The sequence below is a fragment of the Prinia subflava genome, chromosome 4, assembly GCF_021018805.1.
Source record: "Prinia subflava isolate CZ2003 ecotype Zambia chromosome 4, Cam_Psub_1.2, whole genome shotgun sequence".
NCBI lineage: Eukaryota > Metazoa > Chordata > Aves > Passeriformes > Cisticolidae > Prinia > Prinia subflava.
In genome coordinates this window covers 72,538,445-72,563,480 of record NC_086250.1, presented here as the reverse complement: position 1 = coordinate 72,563,480, position 25,036 = coordinate 72,538,445, and the positions used below count along the sequence as shown (strand labels likewise).

At 52.5% G+C, this 25,036-nt stretch overlaps 2 protein-coding genes across 2 annotated transcripts in view; both read right to left on the bottom strand.

Annotated features, from left to right (window-relative positions):
• Positions 1 to 4,748: 4,748 nt before the first annotated feature.
• Positions 4,749 to 5,403, bottom strand: UCN3 (urocortin 3). The gene has a single exon (XM_063397141.1). The coding sequence runs from the start codon at positions 5,401 to 5,403 to the stop codon at positions 4,927 to 4,929; it is 477 nt and encodes a 158-aa protein (XP_063253211.1). The 3' UTR covers positions 4,749 to 4,926.
• Positions 5,404 to 17,985: 12,582 nt separating this feature from the next.
• The window catches only part of LOC134550432 (collagen alpha-1(VII) chain-like), a 99,186-nt gene continuing 92,135 nt past the window's right edge, over positions 17,986 to 25,036 (bottom strand). Inside the window, exons 81-82 of the mRNA XM_063397133.1 lie at positions 23,166 to 23,225; positions 17,986 to 20,995 (exon numbers count right to left, since the gene is read on the bottom strand). Of these exons, the coding sequence (XP_063253203.1) occupies positions 20,343 to 20,995; positions 23,166 to 23,225 (713 nt within the window). The 3' untranslated portion in view covers positions 17,986 to 20,342. The remainder of the gene's footprint in view (positions 20,996 to 23,165; positions 23,226 to 25,036) is intronic.

Sequence of the window (25,036 nt, the reverse complement as noted above, 5' to 3'; positions counted from 1 at the left end):
CTTTCGTGGGGAGGTTCCTGCTGGAAGGTGCCCTGAGGAGAAGAGCAAACGCTGCTCAGGAGAGTCATCAACCCTAATTAGTGCTGTGGGGGAGGTGCCCTGTATCCTGTGGGAATTTCTGTCTGGAGCTGCGTGCTGCTCCAGGAATTCCACCTCTGGGATCAGGGAATCACTTCGGGGGAGTGTGGGCAGCACTTTTTGGTGGGGTTTGGGCTCCCCTCGCCACCTTTGGTGGAGCTCAGCTGTTGCCTGAGCAAACCCTGGTGGTTGGGGGAGTGCCGAGGATTTGGGAAATGTTCCCAAAACACGGAAATCCAGCCAGGAATGGGGACAGGGAGAGGAAGGGGAGCTGTGTCTGATATTTGGGACACGAGGTGGAAGGATCCCAAAAACTCCTTGGTGGCCCTAAAAGGCTGGGGGTGGTGACAGCAGGACCAGGCTGGAGGTGGGCCCCAGGAAGGTCCCTGGAGCCACCCCCAAAGTTGTCACCCAAAAAACCCCATCCCTGATTGTCCCCTGAGAAGATTCCAGGTCCAGCCGGGAATTGGGACGAGGGAGGGGAGCGCTGTTGTGTCCCGTGGACAGAGTCACCGTGGAGAGGAGAGGGATTTGGGGGAAATCCCAGAGTTTTGGGGGAGCCTCCAATTCTCTCCACAAGAGCTGAATCCTCATGGAGAGACTCCAGCTTTATTTTCCCTGCTCCTACAAAATTCCAGCCTGTGGGAATGTTCCCGTCCCTATTCCAGCCCAGTCACCATCCTCAATTCCATTCCGTTCTTAATTAAGACATTGAGTGAATTACTTTGTGCCCACAGTAAATTCCACAGAACCTTTTGTTAAATTGTTTTAACCAGGCCGTTAACCAAGTGCTTTAATTGGAATTTAATTTTTCAATTGAAAGGTTAAAACCTTTAAACTGTTGGTGAGGGGCCTCAGTTCGATGAGTCCCTTGGAACCTCGGCATTCCATGGGAAGATCTCCCTTATTCCTTTTGTCCATTCCCATCCTCCACACAGCTCATTTTTTATTTGTTTTTACTTTCAGATTGCTCAAATTTAGGTTTTATTTCGCTTTTCCCTGGAGCTTCACCCCTCCAGTGAAAGCTGCAGGGTGAGCTTTGCCAAGGAGCTTTGTCACACTTTTGCTTTTTGATTAAATCCACTTTTCCCCTACTTTTGCCAAGGATTCCCTAAGGAATCCTTAAACCACTCGTTCCTGCTAAAGCAATCCCTGTCCTGCTGCCAGGGCTGGAAATCTAACTGGGATTGAGATGGGAATTCCAGCGCTTTGGCTCTGTCAGCCTCCTATAAAACCGTGTCCGAGCTCCCCTGAAAAAATTCCTGCCCTCTCCTGCTGCTGGATGGCTGCTCCCAGACGTGATGCAAGAATCCCTGGAAGCTGCAAAGGAGCTGGAAAAGGGGATTGAGCCTGACCTCTGCCTTTCCCTGGATTGTAGCAGGGTTGTTCCTCCTCCTCTGGGGATTCCCCACGCCGGGAGGGATCCAAGAAAAGCAGCTGGGCAGGAGAAAAGGGAAAGGAATCCAAGGAGAAAAAAAAAGAAAAAAATCCAAGGAAAAAGAAGCTGGATCAGGCTGGAATTGCAAAGCTGGCTTGGGAATGTTTAATGGAACTGAGGGAAGGGTGCTGGATTTAAATCCCAATTTCACCGGAGCTCCTGGAGCTGGGAGCTCCTCGAGGTGGGAAATCCCGGGAGCTGCCTCACCTCCAGCTGCCCTTTTCCTTGGAGCATTCCCAGGAGAGGGAGCGAGGCTGTTCCGTGCCTGCTTCCAGCCTCCTGGCAGGATGAGGAGCTGGGAAAAGCCTCCTGAATTCTCCTTCCAGAGAAGCTGCTCCAGGAGCTCTGGGAAGGGACAATTCCAGCTCTGCCCTCCTCTCCTGGGAGCTTGGTTGGGAGCTGGATCCTCGGATGTCGTGGATGCGGGATGGTGACACTGCTGGAATGTTCTTGGGGCTCCTCCAAATCCGCCCTTCTCCTTTTATGGATTTCACCTGGCTGGAATTGGGAACACCACACCTGAGCAGGTCCAGAAGATCCCAAAAAAACCCCCTGGATCACGCAGGAACTGCGGGAATGGCCTCTCCTGGAATTGTTTGTTGGTGGCAGAGAGGTCTCGTGGGTGAGGTGGTGACCAGGACACAGAAATGTCTCAGTCCCCTCCTGCTGGGAAGGGCTCCGGGAGCTCTGGGAATGCCAAGGTGGGAAACGGAGGAGCCTTTGAAGGATTTGCACCTGCAAATCCGCGGGATTTGGAGTTTTCTTGGCTTTTAAATCCTCCCTCGGCACTGGTTTCCCTCCAGTGTCCATCAGCGCTTCCCGTGAATTTAGGAAAATTATTTTCATCGGGGTTTTTTTGAGGAGAGGGGGAAATCCATTTATTAAATTAATTTATTTAAAGGGAAAAGCTCATTTCCCATACTCCCCTTGCACCCTGCAGGGCTGGGAATGGGATTTCTGCTTTCCACCCTGGTTTTCCAAATGCTGGAATTCCTGGGGATGGGCAGGACTTGCTGGATGGGGCTCCTGGGTTGGGATCGTGGGACTGGGATGGTTCTTCCAGCATTGGATCCGTGCAAACCTGGACTGTCCCAGCTCCAGGGCAGCTCCAGCTCCTTGAACCCAAATAATCCCGAATTTTGAATCCTCTTCCTCCCGGACCCCAAACCATGGATAATGAAAAGCCAAATCCTTCCCCATGGAGCCGGATCCCACTTCCAGAGGGAATGAGGGACCTGGCACACACCGGTGGGGATGGGATTTTTCCATCCCTCAGCGTCCCTTCCCTGAAACAGGGATAAAAATTCCATCAGGGATGTGGGATTGGGGATGTCCTGGAGAACCTGGAAAAGCTGTGGGAAAGGGGATAAAGCCAGGACTGAAGTCACCAGTGAGACCAAGCCCATTGCAGGTGGACAATGGATTTATTTTCCATGCATAACAGGCGAAATCGAGGAATTAATGGATATGAGGTGTCCCAGAGGCTGGAAAATGGATTTTTAAAACTTTATTCTGATTTAGCTCCATGGGAATGATTAAACCTCATGGTTTGGTGCCCTTGGACATTCCTGGTCTGTCCCAAACCTTGTTCAGGCTCACTGGAGGGTTGGGATCATCTGAGGAAAGCAGGAAATGAGTCTGTTCCAGGGAAAAAAATCCTTAAAAACTGGTCAGGAAGGGACTGGGTGAAGAATTCAAAGGAAAAACGTGTGGGAATGACATGGAGCAGATCCCATCCGGCAGCCAACGGGGCTGGGATTTGGGGAAGGGTCTTGCCCTGCTCTGGATTTTCCATCTGCTGTCCATGTGCTGAGGGGGATCCGTGAGGAGCTCCAGGCTGGTGGGAATGCCTCAAATCCCAGGATGAGGAGTCCCAGCCCCACCTGGAGCAGGCAGGAATCCCAGGAACACCCTGGCTTTGGGACAAGACATCCCAGGAGCAGGGCAGGTATCCCAGGAATGGGATTCATTCCACCAGGGATGGCTCCAGGTGGAGCTGCAGCCCCAAGTGCGTCGCATTCCCGTGAGGGAATTCCCTGCAAATCCATCCCGTTCCTTGTCCTGGTCACTGCTGGGAGTGGCCTTGGTTTTCCCAGCCAGAACCCCATGGATGTGAGTGTGGGTGTATTCCCAAAATACTGGGAATGTGTTTTTGGAATCCAGGTGGGGCTGGATCCTCCTCCATCCCAGCATGGAATTCAGGATCCTGCTGTCCCTGGGAATGTCTGAACTCTTACGGCAACTCTGGTCTGCTCTGATGGGAGAGAAAAAGGTGGGAAAAAACCTTGGAGTACTGGCACATGGAGGAGGAAAAGGAGGATGAGGGGATTCCGGGAGGCCAGGGATGGGCTGGGTGCTTGGGGGAAGGATTTGGGATGGGATGGGATGGGATGGGATGGGATGGGATGGGATGGGATGGGATGGGATGGGATGGGATGGGATGGGATGGGATGGGATGGGATGGGATGGGATGGGATGGGATGGGATGGGATGGGGTGGGGTGGGATGGGGTGGGATGGGATGGGATGGGATGGGACGGGATGGGATGGGGTAGGGTGGGGTGGGGTGGGATGGATCCAGCACAGGGAAAGATCCAGGCTGGGCTGGAGTGGGTTTGGAGCAGCCACGGAGCTCCCTGTGACTGCTGGGATCCAAACCCGCCTGGGGCCATGGGGTGGCACTGGCCAGGACCCATCTGGGGACACTGAGGCCATGGGGTGGCCCTGGCCAGGGCCTGTCTGGGGACACTGAGGCCATGGGGTGGCCCTGGCCAGGGCCTGTCTGGGGACACTGAGGCCAGGGGGTGGCTCTGGCCAGGACCTTCCAAGGACACTGAGGCCATGGGGTGGCCCTGACCAGGATCCATTTGGGGACACTGAGGCCATGGGGTGGCCCTGGCCAGGACCCACCAGGGACACCGGGGCCGTGTGGGTGGGGAGGTTGATGCTGAAGGTGCTGGTGACCAACTCAGGGAAAACGCGGCTGGAGGAACTGGGAAATCCCTCCCGAGGCTGTCCCTGTCCTTCTCCCTTCTCCCTTCCTGGTGGATTGGTGGCTGTGGCAGGGACGGCTCGTGGCGGGATTTGGGAGGGCCGTGGCGGGGACAGGGCCACGAGGCCGAGCCGGGGGAGGTTTTGGAATCCCGACGGAGCAGCCGGGGCGGGAGATGGGACAACAAAGCACTGGAGACTCCAGAGATGGCAGCTTTAATCAGGAACCTTCCCCGGTGACGTGTCCCCCGTGCCCCGCTGGGGACAGGAACCTCTTCCCTGCGCACGGAAACGTCCAGAGGGGACGACGGAGGAGAGCGGGGAGGAGAGGAGGGGAGGAGCAGGAACGCGGACGCGAGGTCGGGAAGAGACAACGCCGATGTCACACCCGGCCATCAGTCCCCTCCGGCGGCGGCGCCGTCACTTCCTCCGCCCGATCTGGGCCATGAGGTGGGCGTTGGCCGCCGCCTTGGCCCGCAAGTTCTTGGCCTTGGCGATGTTGAAGAGGATGTTCATGATGTTGGTGGGGACGTCGAGGGACAGCGTGACCTTGGTGCGCCGGTCGCTCTTGGCCCGGCTCGGGGAGCTCTTGCCCTTCGCTGGCGCCGCCTGGGATGGGAATTTGTAGTGGCCGTCCCCCGGGAATGTCCTTTTCCCAAGCTCTTCCTCCGCCGCCTCCTCCTCCTCGTCTTCCTCGTTCGCCTCCTCCAGGGACGGTGCCTCGGCGCCGCGCTTGTCCAGGACGGCGTTCTCCTCCTCGGGGTGGGCCCTCTGCGCCTCCGACAGGGCGGCGTTGAGGCAGCTGAAGATGGAGGCGGCGCTGGGGAGGCTCAGGGCGCGGCCGGCGCCGGCGGCTCCCAGCAGGATGAGGAGGAGCAGCAGCCCGGGGCGGGACATGGCGGTGGCCTGGAGACAGCGAGGGGAGGGCAGAGAGGGGCGTCAGCTTCCCTGGGGAGATCTGGCCTCTCCTCATCCCATCCCGGTCCCTGAATTCCCCTCGCTCCTGGGGTGCGGGTGAGCGGTGGGATGGCCAAGGAGCTTCACTTCCATGGAATTTCCATGGAGGTGAGGATTTGGCCTTTGCTTCCATGGAGCTGCCATGGAGAGGAGGACTTGGCCATTCCTTCATGGAGCTTCCATGGATGAGAGGATTTGGCCTTTCCTTCATGGAGCTTTCGTGGAACTTCCATGGAGGTGAGGATTTGGCCTTTGCTTCCATGGAGCTGCCATGGAGAGGAGGACTTGGCCATTCCTTCATGGAGTTTCCATGGAGCTTCCACAGAGCTTCCATGGACGAGGGGAGGACTTGACCTTTCCTTCATGGAACTTCCATGGATGAGAGGATTTTGCCTTTTCTTCATGGAACATCCATGGAACTTCCATGGAGCTTCCATTGACAAGAGAATTTGGCCTTTGTTTCCATGGAGCTTCCACAGAGCTTCCATGGAGAGGATTTGGCCTTTTCTTCATGGAGCTTCCACGGAGCTTCCATGGAGCTTCCACGGACAAGAGGACTTGGCCTTTCCTTCACGGAACTTCCATGGAACTTCCATGAGTCTTCCATGGAGCTTCCATGGAGAGGAGGATTTGGCCTTTCCTTCATGAAACTTCCATGGAACTTCCACGGATGAGAGGACTTGGCCTTTTCTTAATGGAATGTCCATGGAGCTTCCATGGATGAGAGGATTTGGTCTTTCTTTCATGGAATTTCCATGGAGCTCCCATGGAGAGGAGGACTTGGCCATTCCTTCATGGAGTTTCCATGGAGCTTCCACAGAGCTTCCATGGAGGACGGGACTTGGTCTTTCCTTCATGGAACTTCCATGGAACTTCCATGGATGAGAGGATTTGACCCCGTGTGACGGCCTCATGTGATGGCCTCGTGTGACAGCCCCGTGTGACAGCCCCGTGTGACAGCCCCGTGTGACGGCCCCGTGTGATGGCCCCGTGTGACAGCCCCATATGACAACCCCGTGTGACATCCCCGTGTGACAGCCCCGTGTGTCAGCCCCGTGTGACAGCCCCGTGTGACAGCCCCGTGTGACGGCCTCGTGTGACATCCCCCTGTGACATCCCCGTGTGACGACCTCGTGTGACAGTCCTGTGTGACAGCCTCATGTGACAGCTCCATGTGACAGCTCCATGTGACAGCCTCATGTGACAGCTGTGTGACAGCTCCATGTGACAGCCCCATGTGACAGCCGTGTGTGACAGCCCCGTGTGACAGCCCCATGTGACATCCCCGTGTGACAGCCCCATGTGACAGCCCCGTGTGACAGCCTCGTGTGACATCCCCGTGTCCCCTCTCCAGCCCTGGCCTCGGGTGTTCCACAGTTGCTCCATCCCCCGGTTCCTCCTACTTGAAAAATTGTCATTTTTGGGTCTTTTTTGGCTCTTTTTGCCCCATTTTTGGGGGCTGTGAATCCCTGGGTAACTCTCCCGCTCCACAAACTCTTCCCCATCTCCCTTCATTCCCCCTGACTTCTCAAAAAAGCCACCAAAAAGCCACCAAGGATTTCCCGTGGGGCTTTTTTGCTCATTCCCAGGGTGGAGAAATGTCCCCAGCCAGCCCCGAGGCTGCGTGGGCTCTCCCAGCGCCTGGAATCCCTCTGGCATTCCCAAAAAACCTGGAATCCCGCTGGCATTCCCAAAAAAACTGGAATCCCGCTGGCATTCCCAAAAAAACTGGAATCCCACTGGCATTCCCAAAAAACCTGGAATCCTGCTGGCATTCCCAAAAAAAAGCCCCCTGGATTCCCACTGGCATTCCCAAAAAAAACCCAAAAAACCAAACCCTGGAATTCCTCTGGCTTTCCTCCCCCCAAAAAAAAACCTGGAATCCCGCTGGCATTCCCCCAAAAAAACTGGAATCCCACTGGCATTCCCAAAAAAAACCTGGAATCCCACTGTCATTCCCAAAAAAAAACCCCTGGAATCCCGCTGGCATTCCCCCAAAAAAACTGGAATCCCACTGGCATTCCCAAAAAAACCTGGAATCCCGCTGGCATTCTCAAAAAACCCTGGAATCCTGCTGGCATTCCCAAAAAAACCCCTGGCATCCCGCTGGCATTCCCAAAAAAACCTGGAATCCTGCTGGCATTCCCAAAAAAACCCCTGGAATCCCACTGGCATTCCCAAAAACAACCCCTGGAATCCCACTGGCATTCCCCCCAAAAAACCCCTGGAATCCTGCTGGCATTCCCCAAAAAACCTGGAATCCTGCTGGCATTCCCCAAAAAACCTGGAATCCCACCGGCATTCCCAAAAAAAACTGGAATCCTGCTGGCATTCCCAAAAAAACCTGGAATCCCACTGGCATTCCCAAAAACCCTGCAATCCCGCTGGCATTCCCAATCTTCTGGCCCCATCTTGTGGCCAGCGGCTCGCACGGCAGTTCCTGGCTGGGGCTGGAATTCCATCCTGGATTTTGGGGTTGGGAGCCGCCCGGTTCATTCCCTGGGGCTCGGGGAGCAGCGGGATTTCTTGGGAATACCCCCGGGAATGGGGAATGAGCCTCAGATCCATCCCAACCCCATCCGTGGTCCGGGATCTGTCACCTGCTGAGCCACGGTCCCTGGAACTGCCCTTCCCTGTCCGGGAAAGGGGGAATCTGGGAATTTTCATCCTTGAATTCTGCCTTTTGCCATCCCTTGGGCCAGGAGTTTTGGGGAGCTTTATTCCTTCAATTCTGCCCTTTGCCATTCCTTGGAGCGGGAATTTTGGGCAGGTTTATTCCCTCAATTCTGCCCTTTACTGGTCCTTGGAGAGGGAATTTTGGGCTGATTGATTCCCTGAACTCTGCTCTTTATTTTCCATGGATGGGAAAATCTGGGAATTTTCATCCTCTAAATTCTGCCTTTTGCCATCTCTTGGAGTGGGAATTTTGGGAAGATTTATCCCTTTAACTCTTCCCTTTTCTGGTCCTTGGAGGGGGAATTTTGAGGAGCTTTATTCCCTCAATTCTGCCCTTTGCTGGTCCTTGGAGGAGGAATTTGGGAATTTTCATCCTCTAGATTCTGCCTTTTGCCATCCCTTGGAGGGGGATTTTTGGGGAGTTTTATTCCCTCAATTCCACCCTTTACTGGTCCTTGGAGAGGGAATTTTGGGCAGGTCTTTCCCCTGAATTTGCCCTTTGTGGTTCCTCAGAGTGGGAATTTTGGGCAGCTTTATTCCCTGAACTCTGCTCTTTATTGTCTATGGAGAGAAAATTTGGGAAGTTTCATCCTCTGAATTCTGCCTTTTGCCATCCCTTGGAGAAGGAATTTTGGGAAGATTTATCCCTTTAACTCTTCCCTTTGCTGGTCCTTGGAGCTGGAATTTTGGGGAGCTTTATTCCCTCAATTCTGCTCTTTGCTGGTCCTTGGAGGAGGAGTTTTGGGAAGATTTATCCCTTTGCCATCACTTGTGGGGGGGAATTTTGGGCAGACATTTCCCCTTAAATTTGTCCTTTGTTGTTCCTCAGAGTGGGAATTCTGGGCAGGTTTATTCCCTGAACTTTGCTCTTTATTGTCCATGGATGGGAAAATCTGGGAATTTTCATCCTCTAAATTCTGCCTTTTGCCATCCCTTAGAGTGGGAATTTTGGGCAGGTTTATTCCTTTAACTCTTCCCTTTGCTATCCCTTGGAGTGGGAATTCTGGGCAGGTTTATTCCCTGAACTCTGCTCTTTATTGTCCATGGACGGGAAAATCTGGGAATTTTCATCCTCTGAATTCTGCCTTTTGCCATCCCTTGGAGGGGGAATTTTGGGAAGGTTTATCCCTTTAACTCTTCCCTTTGCTGGTCCTTGGAGGGGGAATTTTGGGGAGCTTTATTCCCTCAATTCTGCTCTTTGCTGGTCCTTGGGGGGGAAATTTGGGGAATTTTCATCCTCTAAATTCTGCCTTTTGCCATCCCTTGGAGGGGGAATTTTGGGCAGCTCCTTCCCCTTATATTTCCCCTTTGCCGTTCCTCAGAGTGGGAATTTTGGGCACCTTTATTCCCTTTAACTCTGCTCTTTGCTATCCATGGAAAAGGGGAGAAATTTGGGATGTTCATTCCCTGAACTCTTCCCTTTTTTCCCTTTTCCATCTCCCCGAGGGGAGATTTGGTGCCAATGGGGCCGCTCCATCTCCACTTCTTCACCTCCCATTTTCCCCCTTCCCAAAATCCCACAAAACTCCCCAAAAATCCACCCCCCCCCCAAAAAAAAATTCCATCCTCCTGCCCTTCCCTGCATGTGGGTGGGAGAGGAGGAGGAGGAGGAGGAGGAAGAGCCGTGGGATGATCCAGGGAAAGCTGTTCCTGCAGGATCCAGGCAGGAAATCCCTTCCCAGCACTCACCCTCCACACGGGATCATTTAGGGATCAATTAGGATCCCAAATGATCCCTAAATATCCTTTCCTCCAGCCCCAAATCCCATTTGGCCATTTAAACATCCCAAGATTTAGTTTATCTTGGAAAAGCAGATGGAAATTTGGGAATGGGGATCTTTCCATGGCTGAGATTCCCAAAGGATGAAGATTTCCCCCACCCCAAGCTTCCCCTTTTCCCCCTCACCTCGCTCCACCCGCAGCGAATTCCCGGGGCTCCCGCAGGATGGGATGCTCGGGCTGGGAATTTTGGGATTGGGGATGATTCCCAAATCCCGCCTGGGGAACGGGAATGCCGCCAAAATCCCTTCCAGAGCTGGCAAAGCTGCTGGAAGATCCCCGGGATGTTCCTGCCCCGCCTGGAATCTCCGAGCAGCGCCTCCCTCTCCTTTTTCCTGGGATTTTTTCCCAGCTTTTCCCGCCTAACAAAACTCCGGGAATCTCAGCTGAGCCAAGGGAAAGGCAGGACAAGGGGAAAACGCGGCTGAAGCCGTCCACACCCATTCCCGCTCCTCGCGGGGATGGATATCCCGGCAAAAGGAGCAGAAATCAAGGGAAAAAAAAGCAAGGAAAAGCGGATTTTTTTTGGGATCGGGTTTATTTCTGCCGGGGGTAGGGTGAGGATCGTGCCCCAGCGCTCCAGGAAGTTTTTATGGAGCGGGAAAAAAAGCTGGAATTGGCGTTTCCTCCTTGCTAAGAAAAAAAGCAGGAAAAGGAGGGAAACCACCGGCGGTGGATGTGAGGAAATGGGAATGAAGTGGGAACGAAACGGGAATTAAATCCGCGCTGCCGGGAATTGCTGGGATACCCGAGAGCGTTTTCCCAGGAATTTGATCGGGATGCTGCCTGAAAAAATAAGTAATAATAAAAAAACCGGCTTGGAAGGAGAGGAACGCCCGGATCTGGCTCTGGAAAAGCGGGATCGGGGATTTGCTGCCTCTCCTCGGCGGCGGAGGACCGGGATGCGGCGGAATTCCCCCGAAATTCCAAAGTAAGTCTGGGATAAAACTGTGGGTGGGACCTGGAGACTCCTGCAGTTCTGGTGCTTCCCCGGGGAGCTTTTCCCGGTGCTGATTCCCAAAATCCGGGCGGGCTCGGGCTGTGCCTCGCTCTCCTCCCCATCCCTGCAGCCACAGCAGGGATTTATCTCCCTGATTTCCCTTTTCCCGAGATTTCCTCATCCTCCCCATCTGCCTCCCAAAATTGCTGGAATAATCCAAAAAATCCCAATTTTTCTCACGAGGGAGAGCGAGGGGAATTTTGAATCCCTTGACACCAAAACATCTTGGATTGCTTTTCCCTACCCTGCCTATTTATTTATATTTTTTTCCCTAAAAACCCCCTTGGAATCTGCTTTCCCATGGAAAACACCGAAATATTTAAAGTTTCTCCGAATTGGGGAATAAATGAAATCCAGGCACTCACCTGCTTCTCCTGGATGCTTGGGATGGGCAGGATTTGTGTGGAATCACTCCCGGGAAAGAGGCATCAGGAGCCTTTCCCCAACTTCTCCTCCCTGGCTCTTCCCTGATTTTTATTTATTTTTATTTATTTTTTATTCCAGGGACCGGGATATTTTCCCCCCTCTCTCTGGAAACCTTTTCCCCCTCCCTCGTGTATTTATAAAAAAACGCGGGATCACGGGGTTGGAGTCGTAATTCCAGACGTGGAGCCTTGGCTCGGGAATGATTTCATTAAAATGAGATCACAGCGAGCCGGCGACGTCACGGAGGGAAAAAAAAAAACCAAAAAACAAACCGGGAAAGGGGGGGAAAAGACGTCCAAGGATCCCAAAATCTGGGAAGAGTCACCCCCCGGCGGGGCTGGCGTCAGTGCCGGGATTTTGTGGGATCATCTTTGTCCCCGGGGTTTTGGGGGGCAGGGATGTTTTAATTCCAAAGGTTTTTTTTTTTATTATTCCTTTGCTCCGAGGGTGCCCGGCGGGTTCCAGCACGGGGTTGTTTTATCCCGGTGATTTATCCCGGTTTTTATTCCCGGAGTGGGGATTTGGGAAGGTTTTCCCTGTTTTCCCCGTTCCCGGGGAATTTTCTCGTCCCGTTCAGGCGGGGAAACCCCCGGGAAATGGAAATTTTGGGGAAGTTCTTGTAGGATTAGCACAATCCAAGGGGCAGCTTTGGAGGAGGATGGGAAGGACGGGGCGTGGGATGAGGGGAAAAATCTCCAATTCCCTAAAAATGCAGCAGGGTTAGCTTGGATCATCCCAAAACAGCAGCCAGGAGGGAAAAATTCCCAGTTTGGGCTCCCAGCACCAGTCTGGAGAGGAAACTCCCAGAATACCTGGAGGTTTGGGAGCAGAAGGGAATCGGGGTGGAGATTTGGGGACAGGGATGATGATCTGGGGACAGGGATGGAGATTTGGGAATGGGGATGGGGATTTGGGAATGGAGATGAGGATTTGGGAACAGGGATGGAGATTTGGGAACAGGGATGGGGATTTGGGAACAGGGATGGGGATTTGGGAATGGGGATGGGGATTTGGGAATGGGAGTGGAGATTTGGGAATGGGGATGGAGATTTGGGGACAGGGATTTGGGGACAGGGATGGAGATTTGGGAATGGGGATGGGGATTTGGGAATGGGGATGGAGATTTGGGAATGGGAGTGGAGATTTGGGAATGGGGATGGGGATTTGGGAATGGGGATTTGGGGACAGGGATGGAGATTTGCGAATGGGGATGGGGATTTGGGAATGGGGATGGGGATTTGGGAATGGGGATGGGGATTTGGGAATGGGGATGGGGATTTGGGAATGGGAGTGGAGATTTGGGGACAGGGATGGGGATTTGGGAATGGGGATTTGGGGACAGGGATGGAGATTTGGGAATGGGGATGGGGATTTGGGAATGGGGATGGGGATTTGGGAATGGGGATGGAGATTTGGGAATGGGGATGGAGATTTGGGGACAGGGATGGGGATTTGGGGACAGGGATGAGGATTTGGGGACAGGGATTTTTCCATGTTCTCCATGGATTTGTGGCAGGATTCTCCTGGAGGCTCCAGGACCAAATGATCCAAATTTTTTTTCTGAAACTTCCTTGGAAAAGCCATTGCTGAGCCGGAGGGGAGCAGTTATCCCTGGCAATGGGATAAATCCTGCCAAAATTGGGGAAAATCCATGGAGAAACCCCTGGAGCCAGCAGAGACCCGGGATGGGCTCGGATTTAGGGCGGGGAGATGTTCCCACCCCCGGCCTGGAGAGAAGGAGCCAAAATTTTGGGAATTCCTGGGTGGGGATCCAGGATCTGGGCTGGGAACTTCCCTTTGGCCCCAAACCTTGGGAATTCTGCCCAGTCAGGATCCACCTCTCCAGGAATTCCTTCTTTTCCCAACTCAATTCAGAGCTTCCAGCTCCTGGAATGAGCTTCTGGTTCCCCTCCTTCTCCAAGGCCTGGAAGGGATTTATTTTCCTCCAAACTTTTGGAATTTTGGAGCTTTTTCTGGGAAAGAAAACTCCCAGGCAACTTCAACACGAGGAGCCGGGTGGGAAAATCCATTTCCTTTTCCAAGGAAAAGGATCAGGGCATGGAGCTGGGAGATTTTTCCACCTCCAGATCAAATCCTGGGGTGTTTCCCTGAGTTTTATCCCCCCCCCGATTTATTTTCCCACAAAAAGCTTTGTTGGGAAGGGAAAATGTTCCTTGAAGGAGACAAATCCATGGTCCAGACGTGGAATTTTCCACGTTTCAGCCGTGGAATTTTCATGGTGGCTTCATTAAGGAAAAATAGGGAAGAGAAAGCAGAAAAAAAGGAATTTTCCTGGCTCATCCCTTGAAAAGCAAATCCAGCTCTTCGGGCTGCCACGGTTTGGAATTCTCTGCTCCAGGAGGAGCAGGGAGCAGAATTCACTGCAGGAAAATTGAATTCCCGAGGGAAATTTCCATAAAAATATCCCAAGGGAAGGAGGGAAGAACATCCCGGGGCACCCACAGGACCTGGAGGTCTCCAACCTTCCCAAAGTTTCCCCAGAAAGCCCTGAGGTGATGAAAAATGCAGGATGTGAGGAGCATTCCCACGGATCCCTCGGATTCCGGAGGGTCGGGAGCCTTTCCCACCTCTCCTCACCTTTCCCGGGAGCCAAATTCCCGGGAGTGAATCATCGCTCGGAGCTCATTAAAATTTCACCTCCACAAGCCGGGGAAAATCAGAGATTTGGGGTCGTTTCATCACAGGAACTTTGAAAAGAAAACAACAAAAAAAATCCCAAATCCCAGAAGTTTTACCCATCCCAGATCCAGAATTCCATGGAGGAGTCGGACGTGGATGCGCTGAGGGAAAAAAGGGATTTTTCCTTCCTGCTTTGTCCCTTTTTTCCCAATTTTTAGGACTCAATTTGCATTTTCCAGGCTGTGGAAGGAGGAGAATTTCCCTGGGAAATTCCCAATTTCCCTGAAATCCAACTGCAAATTCCTCTGCCATGAGGCTGATTTAGGGGATTTTATGGGATTTCTCTTCCTTATATCCCCATTTTTTTGGGGTGATTTTCCCTCCTTCCAACAGCTCAAACCCATAAAGTTTTCCCAAGGTGGCCAAATATTGGAAAACTCAGGAAAAATGGGAAGAGAAGAGGTGAGAATACAAAATTTTTAAAGAATTATTTGGCCTTTTTTTCACTTTTTTCCCACCTTTTCCAAGGAGATTTGCATCCCTGGATTTCCACAAAGTGTTTCATCTTCCTGGGGATTAATTAAATTAGTTCAATTAATTAAATGAATCAAAGCCTTTGGATGCCGATGGAATGTCAGGAAGGCTCCTTGGGATGAACTGGATCGGGGCTGTTCTGGAAATTCCCAAAAAATCGCTTGGGCCAAACCCAAAAAATTCCAACTCCATGGAATTTTCAACTTGGATTTTGCCGCTTTCCCTCTGAAGGAAAGAGGAGAAAAAAGTGGAGGAAGAGGAAAAATCATCCCAAATCCTCCAAACCTTCCTGGAATGTTTTCGTTTCCTTCCCTCCTTTCCTGCCCCTTTCCCAGAGGGATTTTTGCGCCTCCCTGGACACGTGGGGAGCGAATTCCTGGATGGAAGGAGGAAAAAAATCCAGGAAAATGCGAAGGGAGCCTTGATCCTCACACAGACTCTGGGAATTTCCCTGATTTTTGTTCCCTGAAGTAAAATCCGCTTTTATCCCGAGGATCTGAATCTTGGAGGAGCCGCTCCTGCTTTTTCCTGCATCTGGGACTGGGATCCCATCCTGCCGCTGAGGCTGCAGCAGCTGGAAAAGGCCGGAAAAGGCTGGAAAAGGTTGGAAAAGTTCAGGGAATGTTTCCTTCCCTCCAGGTGGGTTTTGTTGCTTTTCCAGGGTTTTTTTCCCGGGATTTTCCAGGTGCCAGGTGGAGCAGGACAAACAGCCCAAGGTGGGATTTTCCCTTGGTTTTTCCAGGGGCAAACCCATCCCGATTTTCCCCCCTTGCAGAGCTGCCTGGCACTGAAGGTTTTCCGGGTTTTTCCAAGGAGTTTTTGCCTTCCCAGGGATGTTGGGATGCAATTCCACCCTTGGGATGGGGATGGGAATTCCCTGTGGATTGAGGGATAGAGTGGCTGTTCCTGCTCCGGACAGGGATGGGGATTTGGGAATGGGGATTTGAGAATGGGGATTTGGGAATGGGAATGGAGATTTGGGAATGGGAATGGGGATGAGAATTTGGGAATGGGGATGGGGACCTGGAATGGGGATGGGAATTTGGGAATGGGGATGGAGATGTGGGAATGGGGATTTGGGAATGGGGATGGGGATTTGGGAATGGGAATTTGGGAACAGGGATGGGGATTTGGGAATAGGGATGGGGATTGGGGAACAGGGATGAAGGTTGGGGATTTGGGAATGGGGATGGGGATTGGGGAACAGGGATGAAGGTTGGGGATTTGGGAATGGGGATGGGAATTTGGGAAAAGGGATGGGGATTTGGGGACAGGGATGGGGATTTGGGAAGAGGGACAGGAATTTCACCCCAGAAGGACTCTGGATGCAGGAAAACTTCCCGGAGAGGATGGAGGAAGTCATGGAGGCTTTTCCAAGATTTCAGCCAGATTTTTCCCTGGGATGGAGGGAGGTGTCCCTGTCCGTGGGATGAGCTTTAAGATCCTTCCCAACCAAACCATTCCGTGATCCCAGGATTAAACCTGGGATCCATTGATGGATCCATTGACGATCCCAGGATTAAATCCCTTCATGGAATCTTCCCTTCCCCCCAATGCCCCAATCCATAATCCATGAGCCCAGTTCCAGCTGGGAGCACCTCCAGGGATTTTTTCCCTGCTTTTCCACAGGCGGGATTTTCCCGGCTCCTTCCCGGCGTATCCGGCCCCGTCTCCCGGCGCATCCCGAGGGTGCCGGGTGCGGCTCGGCCATTCCAGGGCTGGCTCATTATCCAATTAGGAAATTATCCCCATCCAGCCTCTCCTCGCTCCGTCCCTTCTCCTTTGTCGGGGTTGCTTAGGAACCGCCGCCGGCATCGGAGGCTGCGGCCGGGAGGGCCTCGAGATTCCCTGGCTGGATGCACCGGGAATCCTGGCTGGATGCACCGGGAATACTGGCTGGATTCACCGGGAATCCCTGCTGGATGCACCGGGAATCCTGGCTGGATGCACCAGGAATCCTGGCTGGATTCACCAGGAATCCTGGCTGGATTCACCAGAAATCCTGGCTGGATGCACCAGGAATCCTGGCTGGATTCACCAGAAATCCTGGCTGGATTCACCGGGAATCCTGGCTGGATGCACCGGGAATCCTGGCTGGATTCACCAGGAATCCTGGCTGGATTCACTGGGAATCCTGGCTGGATACACTGGGAATCCTGGCTGGATGCACTGGGAATCCCGGCTGGATTCACCGGGAATCCTGGCTGGATGCACCGGGAATATTGGCTGGATGCACCGGGAATCCTGGCTGGATGCACCGGGAATCCTGGCTGGATACACCGGGAATACTGGCTGGATTCACCAGGAATCCTGGCTGGATGCACCAGGAATCCCCTCCTGGAAAGGGGCCAGGAGCGCTCCCAAATCCATGGATTCGCATCCCTGGGCTCAGTGCCCGCGCCACAAATCCCGACGGAAGGCGATCCCAAAATCCCGCTTTATTCCCAAATTCCATGGGCTTTAAATTCCAGATTTCCGCTGCTCAGCTTGGCTTTTTTCCAAGGCCTCTCTCCAGAGGATGCTCGGTAATTTTCTGGTTGGGAGCCTGGAAAGGCACCAGCCCTAAAACCTCTCCCCCCGCTCCGGCACTGAGATAATTCCAAGGAACTCGATTAGGCTGCCCTGACATTTCCAGGGAAACGTTCCCGGAATGTTTTGGCCCTGCCGAAGCCTGGATGGCAAATCCATAGGGAACATTTGATTATTCCAGGGGGATTAAAACAAAAAAAATTCCAGTTCTCAATTTCCCCCGGCTCTGATGGGAATTTGAGCTGGGTTTAATCCACTGAGCTCGACTTTAGGCCTGCCTAAATATCGGCTTTCACTTCCCGGCTCTTCCGAACCTGGATTAAATCACTTGGATCCCTTGGGAATGAGGATTTTGCCGGAGGGTTTGGAGCCAAATCATTCCCTTGGGAGGCTCTTCCCAGCTCCTTTGGATTCTCCTGGAGCAGGAGGCCAAATCCTTCTCCAGCCTTGGATTTGGGGTTTGGAGCCAAAAGCTGCCAAGAAATTCCAAAGTCAGGGAGGTGAGGTCTGATTTTTAGGGATGGCACTGGGCTAGAAAGGGAAAATGAAGGGATTGTCCAGAAATTTCTGGGAATAACAACACAGGAAGGGAATTTCCTCGGATCCCACGGGTCCATTCCTCCCCTCCTGCTGCCTCCAGCCCTGTGGATTCCCAGATTTTCATGGAATTCCTGCTGCTTGGTGTCTCCTCAGCCTCCGTGACCACTTCCCACGCCTGCCAAGGGATCCACAGGGGGGGATGAGGGATTTTTTTTCCTCTTGGATTTGGGAAAAAAAAATCCGCTTTGATTTCTTAATGAGCACCTAATTACTGAATAGTTTGTTATCCCTAATGGGATGAAAGGAAGAGGAATTTTAATAAGGATGTGGAGCAGTAGGACACAGGGAATGGCTGTGAACAGGAATAGGGCAGGGATGGAAGGAATTCCTGCCTGGAATGGAATTCCCAGAGCAGCTGTGGCTGCCCCTGGATCCCTGGAATGTCCAAGGCCAGGCTGGACAGGGCTTGGAGCAGCCTGGGATAGTGGAAGATTCCCTGCCCATGGCAAGGCTGGAATTGGATAATCCTTAAATTTCCTTCAATCCAAACCATTCCATGATTTTATTTTCCAGCCAGAAAATCTGTTGGCTCATCCAAGTCTCCGTTTCCCTGATTATTTTTCCCGTTTAATTTGGGAATGACATTTTCCCCCCAGATTATTTCAAATCCTTTATTTCCCTGGATAATCTCAATTCCCTGGGGCTGGAATTCCACTCATTCCATATTTCCTGGGGTGTTGAATTCCCGAGGCTGCAGCATCCCAAGGTCAGCATCCTTCAGCATTCCTGGGTAAATTCTCACCGGGAAACCAGGAAAACAGGAAAATGTGGGAATGTTTCTTGGAATTCCACTCATTCCCAAGCCCTGTGGAAAAGTCCAACCCCTCCCTTCCGGGTGACGCCACTTTTCCCACTGGGAATGTTTTGTTGCTTCTCCCAGGGAACATTTTTCTGGAGCGTTTTCCCAAGGAGATCTCAGGACAGACCAGGATTTCAGGAGGAGAGGCTGGAATTGTCACTCTGGAAGTGGCTCCTTGCCGAGGTTTACAAAATTCCAGGTTTTTTTTTTTTTTTTTTTTTGGTGGGAGGGAGGAAAAAGGAAGGAAAATCCCCAAATCTCTGCTCCTCCCTCCTCAGTGCCTGGGATTTTGTGGGTGAGGAGAATCCTGGGATTTTGTGGGTGAGGAGAATCCTGGGATTTCCTACCTGTGCTCCCAGGAGCAAAGAGCCAACCCCGAATCCCGGGAAATCTGAAATCTGGGAACTCAGAAACCTGGGAAACCTCAGTTTTACCAAATTTCATGGAAATCTTTTCGTAAATCCCATTTTCCCCTTGGAAGTCCTGTAACCTTTCCCAGGGATTGTCCCGTGGAAGAGATTCCATTGGACAGGAGCCCTCCCTGTGTCCATGTCTCCATGGGACCAAAATCCTGGGATTTAGAATCCCTCTTCCAGGATTTCCACGCCTCCTGTTGGAATTCCAAAAGCTGCAGCTCCGAGCTCCTCGTGGAATTGGAAGCAGTGTTTTTTAGGGAGAAGCCTGGATTGAATCCCTATTTTTTTTTTTTCTTGGAGATTTTGGGATGGCTCCTTTTAACCTGCCCAGGGAATTCCCAAGTGGAGGAGAAGGTAGGAATTCCTAAAGACCCCAGGGAATTCCCAAGTGGAAGAGAAGGTGGGAATTCCTGAAGGTCCCAGGGAATTTAATATTCCCACCTTTCCCTGCCATTCCCAAGGTTTCCTTCTTCCCAGGAGAAAGATCCCGAATTTCACGGCATTGAGACACTTTTATTATACAAAAATAAAACTTGGGAATTTGTGCCACCTGGGAATTCTGCCCTTCCCATCCTCCTGTTCCTGAGCATCCAGAGGTTTCCCTCTCCTCATCCCATAATGTCCATAATTCCAGGGGTTTTTTTCCATCTTCTTTTCCCAGACATCTTCACGTTTGTTTTTCCTGGTCCATCCCAGAGGTGTCAGAGCCGCTCCTCCCAATCCCGTTGGATTTAGAGGAAGCACTTGGAGCCGCTCAACTCCCTCTGCCTGCTTTGGGAAAAAGAGGGAAGAGGGAAAAAATGGGAATGCCAGAGGTTGGGCTCCCTCTTGGAATTCCTGAGCTCACAGTGGCTCAGGAGGTCCCTGCCCATCCCACATCCATGAAAAGCAAATATCCCGATCCTGGCTGAATCCTGGATCAGCCAGGAGAAATGGGCACTCAGGGAGGACTCAGGGATTTGTCTTGGATTGGGATTAATCCCATTCCCGGTAGTTTTTCTTCCCACAAACTTCAGCTGCTTTGTGAGGTTCCCAGTGGCTCCTAAAGCAAATTCCCTGGAAAAAAAAACTGGGCAGGAGGAGCTTCACTCCTTTCCTGGTGCTGCTGGGCCTGCATTCCAAGCCCTTGGAGTGATTCCCAAAATTATGGATCTGAGCCTTTAATTCCTCTCTCTTTTTAAAGTTTCCCTCAAGCCCAGGGCAGATGAACCTCACCAGGGATTTTTTTTAATGGATTGTGGAGAATTCATGGATTTTTTTTTTTCCAGAGGTCTCCGGGCAGAGGGAATTCTGAGAGAGGAATATTTTCCTTGGAAGGCTGGGATCAGTCCCAGCTCCTGCCCTGCTTGGAGCTGGGTTTGGATTCCCACCAGGGCCCATTTTCCCTGGAGATGAGGGAAAATCCACACAAACCGATCCCAAACTCCTAGATCTGGCGATCCCAAACCGATCCCAAACCCCTGGATCTGGCGATCCCAAACTAATCCCAAACTCCTGGAACCCAAGCTGTGCTTCCAGGAGTTTTTCCCACTGAACCCCTGGATGAGGTGAGACCCCAACCCTGGGGATTTAATCCAGGCCTAAACTGGTCCAGATTAAACTTCAGGTTCTGCCTGGAGGCCGGAGATGCCGGAGGGTGCTTGGATGGAACATTCCAGGGTTTTGAGGGCACAAATCCCCAAATTCCTGCCAATTTCACTCCTTGGAAAGCACAAAAGATGTTCCAAATATCAGGATGTGGATCCATGCAACATCCATGCATTCCCACCCATGGAATTGCCCCAAGGATGTCCAGGAGCTCCTGGGAATGACCTGGGAATGGGAAGAAAACCCCGCGACTCCCTGGCCCTTCCCAGTGGGGCACCTTCAGGAAATGGGAGTGGGCAAATCCCGGATGGGTTTTCCCGCTCTGGCCTCGCTCCTGGCTGCAGGAATTCGGGAATCTGGAGGGCCCAGCCTCACCTGTGGCGCTCCGGCAGCGGCGCTCGCATTCCCGCCGGGATGGGAAGCGGTTCCCGTTCCCGCGGCAGCCCCCAAACAGGAAGGGCCGGCAGGAGTTTGTGGGGCCGTGGAAGTACCAGAGCAGGGAATGGCGCTGGCAGGAGCCCTCGTCCATGGGCTGCAGGCACACGGCTGAGGGAAAACAGCCCACATTCCCTATGGATTGGATCCAGGGTGGGAAAACACCACATGTTCCCCACGGATTGGATCTGGGGTGGGAAAACACCTCCACATTCCCCATGGATTGGATCCCAGTGGGAAAGCAAGCTCCACATTCCCCACAGACTGGATTTGGGTGGGAAAACACCCCACATTCCCCATGGATTGGATCCTGGTGGGAAAACACCTCCACATTCCCCATGGATTGGATCCCAGTGGGAAAACACCCCACATTCCCCATGGACTGGATCCCGGTGGGAAAACACCACACGTTCCCCATGGATTGGATCCGGGTGGGAAAACACCACATGTTCCCCATGGATTGTATCCCAGTGGGAAAACAGCCCATGTTCCCCATGGATTGGATCTGGGGTGGGAAAACACCTCCACACTCCCTGTGGATTGCATCCACATGGAAAACACCTCCACATTCCCCATGGATTTAATCCCAGTGGGAAAACACCTCCACATTCTGCACGGATTGGATCCGGGTGGGAAAACACCCCACACCCACCCACAGGTTGGATTCTCTTTGGGAAACATTCTACACCCACCCATGGATTTAATTTTGGGTGGAAAAACACCCCACGTTCCCCACGGATTGGATCCGTGTGGGAAAACAGCCCACATTCCCCATGGATTGGATCCCGATGGGAAAGCACCCCCACATTCCCCACAGATTGGATCCAGGGTGGGAAAACAGCCCACGTTCCCCACGGATTGGATCCGTGTGGGAAAACAGCCCACATTCCCCATGGATTGGATCCCGATGGGAAAGCACCCCCACATTCCCCACAGATTGGATCCAGGGTGGGAAAACAGCCCACGTTCCCCACGGATTGGATCTGGGGTGGGAAGACACCTCCACATTCCCCATGGATTGGATCCCAGTGGGAAAGCAAGCTCCACATTCCCCACAGACTGGATCTGGGGTGGGAAAACACCACACATTCCCCATGGATTGGATCCTGGTGGGAAAACACCCCACATTCCCCATGGATTGGATCGGGGTGGGAAAATACCTTCACATTCCACACGGATTGGATCCGGGTGGGAAAACACCCCACATTTCCCATGGATTGGATCCGGGTGGGAAAATACCCCCTGTTCCTCAGGGATGGGATCCAGATGGGAAAATACCCCACATTCCCCATGGATTGGATCCCGGTGGGAAAAAACCTCCACACTCCCTGTGGATTGGATCCGGGTGGGAAAACAGCCCACGTTCCCCATGGATTGGATCCCGGTGGGAAAAAACCTCCACACTCCCTGTGGATTGGATCCGGGTGGGAAAACAGCCCACGTTCCCCATGGATTGGATCTGGGTGGAAAAACATCCCATATTCCCCATGGATTGGATCTGGGGTAGGAAAACACCCCACATTCCCCATGGATTGAATCCCAGTGGGAAAACACCTCACATTCCCCACAGATTGGATCCGGGGTGGGAAAACACCTCCACTCTCCCTGTGGGTTGGATCCAGGTGGGAAAACAGCCCACATTCCCCATGGATTTGATCTAGTTGGGAAAACACTCCCACAACCATCCAGGGCTTGGATCCAGGTGGGAAAAGGTCACAATTTGGAAAACACCCCCACAACCACCCATGGATAGGATCCAGGTGGGAAAACACCCCCCACCCACCCCATCCGTGGGTTACATCCCAGAGTGGACAAAGGAAGGAATCCAGCACTGGAATCCCACAGTGGAAAAATGGGAATATCCAGGAGTGGATTCCCACAGTGGACAGAGGAGGGAATCCAGCAGGGAATTCCCAGCGTGGGATGAGCTCCGTGTTGCTCCATCCTCCATCCCTGTGATTCCCACCATGGAGGCCCCTGACCTTTCCAAAGGGACGGTTGAACCCTGGATTCCGGGTGGGATATTTTCACGGGAATGTTTGCATTCAGGGAATTCCAGGAGGATCCTCCTGGCTGTGGTTTTGTGGATCAAAGCCCCCTCAAATCCTTCACCACCGGCTCAGCACCCCTGGGCCAAACCCGGCTGCTTTAAGCCGAGCCCAAACTGAGGCTTAACCTCGTGTAAGTCCTTCAGAGCCACATCCCTTGATCCCGAGGCCAAGCAGCCCTTCCCACCGGGGAAGTGACTTCCCTAAATGCCACTTCATTCCCAGCTTTTCACCTGGTAATTGGCCGTCGGCTTCTCCTGGCTGAGAGATTCCCGTTGTCTGCAGCACCCGGGCTGGGGAGGAAAAAACCAAGGAAATCACATGGAACGAGGGCGTGCAAACAAATTATCCCTCATTTAAATAAATAAAGATCCTTGGAGCCTTCCGTGGCTAACGAGCTCTCCTAATAAATGTCACGGAGCGACCGGCCACGGGCAGCGCGGAGCCGGCGGCAATAAAACCCCTAATGGTGTTAAACAACTCCGTGGGAAAGGTCGGGAGAAGATGGAAAGTGTTTGTGGCTGTTTGCCGGAGATAAATGTCAGGCTGGAGTTCGGGAGCCTCGGAAAAGCCGGGAGCGATTGGAATCTGGTGGCAATAACGCTGAATGCTGTTAACGCCGGGAGCCGCTCCGCGCTCGTCACTTAGCAGAGGGATTTATGGGCCCTCCCTTTTAATGGGATTGTTGGCTGCTGCCATGATTCAATAACACCTGGAACGTCCCCATCCATCTGATCCCATGGAATAAATCGAGTTTGGATCCAGATGGGAGGCTCTGACGTCGGCACAGACGTCGGGAGAGCGCGCGGAGTGGCGATGGCCGGGGTTTGGTTCCAGGCTTGGCTGGATTTTTTGGGATGTGGTCATTCCTTACATGGGGCCGTCGTCAATGGATTTGACTTAAAACCCTTCCCAAAGCTCTTAAAACCCTTCCCAGATTTCTTAAAGCCCTTCCCAAAGCTCTTAAAGCTCTTCCCAAAGCTCTTAAAGCCCTTCCCAAAGCTCTCCATCCTGGGGAATCATGGAATCGTAGAATGGATGATCCTCCAGGCCCCTTCCAACCCAAACTGTTCCATGTCTCAGGTTGGAAAGGGGGCTGTAAAAACCCTGGAATCCAAATCTCTTTTGGACTCCTTGGCCTGGAATTGGATGATCCTTAAGGCCCCTTCCATCCCAAACCATTCCATGTCCCAAATTGGAAGGGTCTGTAAAAACCCTGGAATCCAAATCTCTGTCAAATTCCCTGCCTTGGAATTGGATGATTTTTAAGGCCCCTTCCATCCCAAACCATTCCATGTGCAAATTGGAAGGGTCTGTAAAAAGCCTGGAATCCAATTCTCCTTTGGACTCCTTGGCCTGGAATTGGATGATTGTTAAGGTCCTTTCTGTCCCAAACCATTCCATGTCCCAAATTGGAAGGGACCAATAAAGACCATCGAGTCCAACTTTCTGTTGGAATCCCTGCCATGGAATTGGATGATCCTTCAGGCCCCTTCTGTCTCAAACCATTCCATGTCCCAAACTGGAAAGAGACCTGTAAAAACCCTGAAATCCAAATCTGTTTTTTAAGGCCCCTTCCATCCCAAACCATTCCATGTCCCAAACTGGAAGGGTCTTGGAAGGACCACGGCATCCAGCTCCCTCTTAGACTGGAATTTGGAGCATCGAGACCTCCCCTACAGGATATTTTTGGGATGACAAAGAGGATTTAATGGCAGTGTTTGATCAAGTTTAATCAACCCCCAAACGGCTGGAAAACCATTCCACTGATCTGGAAAAAATTCCCAAGGAATATCACACTTGCATCCCATAATAAACGCCTACGGCTGTGGGACAACACTACAGCTGATTTTGGGGTGGGAAGGTGACGACATTGTTCAGTCCAATGGGATTTTTGATTTATTCCGAATTATTTCTCTGCCTGTGTCATCCACTGCACCCGACCCTCCTCCTCCTCCTCCTCCTCCTCCTCCTCTTCCTCCTCCTGGAGACAAAATCTGAGCATCGTCATTTGCTGAAAGAAACGATCCCAAACTCTCCCTCCTTTTTAATCCTGTCCTGAGGTCTGGATTTTGAGCTCCAGCCGGAGGAATCCTGCCACAAA